Source organism: Priapulus caudatus, unplaced genomic scaffold (assembly GCF_000485595.1).
Source record: "Priapulus caudatus unplaced genomic scaffold, Priapulus_caudatus-5.0.1 Scaffold1214, whole genome shotgun sequence".
NCBI classification, from domain to species: Eukaryota; Metazoa; Priapulida; class Priapulimorpha; order Priapulimorphida; family Priapulidae; genus Priapulus; species Priapulus caudatus.
This window is the reverse complement of record NW_014578275.1, coordinates 45,874-47,362: the sequence shown is the minus strand read 5'-3', so window position 1 is coordinate 47,362 and position 1,489 is coordinate 45,874. Positions and strand designations below refer to the sequence as shown.

General features: G+C 48.8%; 1 protein-coding gene across 1 annotated transcript in view; it reads right to left on the bottom strand.

Annotated features, from left to right (window-relative positions):
• Positions 1 to 294: 294 nt before the first annotated feature.
• Positions 295 to 1,489, bottom strand: part of LOC106815836 — a 12,115-nt gene continuing 10,920 nt past the window's right edge. Inside the window, exon 3 of the mRNA XM_014820354.1 lies at positions 295 to 566. Within this exon, the coding sequence (XP_014675840.1) occupies positions 512 to 566 (55 nt within the window). The 3' untranslated portion in view covers positions 295 to 511. The remainder of the gene's footprint in view (positions 567 to 1,489) is intronic.

The following is a 1,489-nucleotide window of genomic DNA, read 5'->3' as shown; positions in this document are numbered from 1 at the left end:
ATTTCTAATTTTTTATGGTGTATATTTGTAAAAATGTTGCCATTTTTTGCCAGTAGTAACGGGACTAAACGTATCGTCAAATTCTTACCTGATAAGATTGTTTCTCAATTAGTTAAAAATCCAAAAAACCTGGACGACTTTTGATATTATATGATCCTGACATTAATTGCTGGCTATTGGCTATGTATGAGTCACGAGTGTATGTTTACATCGAACAATATAGTAAAATAGGAAGTATGATGCAGCAATTTAACCATAAAAAGTGAACAGAATTACTTGCATTTTGTGGAAAAGTGGAAATATTTTTACTATTTAGGGTGACGTAATCACTTGAATAAGCTATGGTCACCTCTCGTCTTTTTTTCGCACAGAACTCTCCAGAACTTTTCCACGTGGCCTTTAGTGATCGCTGTGTGTGTGAAAGTTTGTGATAGCTCTTATAGGAATTTAGGCAACGGCCAACTTTTATAGGATCACAGAGCAGGAGGGCATACTCGAAAACTCGTCTGTTCTACACCAGGTGGCAGGACAATCGTACAGGTGCGGTGAGATAGGTTCCATAGGCCCTGCAATAAGGAAACAGCAATGGACGACAGCGATGGAAGTGCAGCACACACCCAGTCATACATATAACACCCTCGCCAACGAATGAGACACGCACGCATGCACGCACGCACTCACGCACTGACACACACACACACATACGCGCGCACGCACGCACACACACGCAGTCACACACACACACATACGCGCGCACGCATGCACACACACGTGCACGCACGTAGGTACGCATGCACACACATGCACACACACTCGTACATAATTAATAAGTGCAGAGAAAATGATGACAAGTCCTCGGCGATCTATATATATGCAAATGTGACACATTTATTAATTCTCACTGTCTACACGCTATTAATTCTACACGCGCGAGATAGATACGCATCATGGTATATCACTGCTGCGCACTCCCCCGAATCGCCCCGCCAACCCCCGAACATCCGTGCAGATAGCAATGATCGCAAACGCTAACGACGATGCACGGTGCTGCCACGCAGCGGCAAAACACGTCAGACGGTGCTGCCGCACAGCGGCAGAACACTTCAGACGGTGCTGCTACGCAGTGGCAAAACACCACAGACGGTGCTGCCACACAGCGGCAAAACACGTCAGACAGTGCTGCCACACAGCGGCAAAACACGTCAGACAGTGCTGCCACACAGTGGCAAAACACGTCAGACGGTGCTGCCACGCAGTAGCAAAACACGTCAGACGGTGCTGCCACGCAGCGGCAGAACACGTCAGATGGTGCTGCCACTCAGTGGCAAAACACCACAGACGGTGCTGCCACACAGCGGCAGAACACGTCAGGCGGTGCTGCCACTCGGTGGCAAAACACGTCAGACGGTGCTGCCACGCAGCGGCAGAACACGTCAGACGGTGCTGCCACTCAGTGGCAAAACACCAAAGACGGTGCTGCCACGCAGCA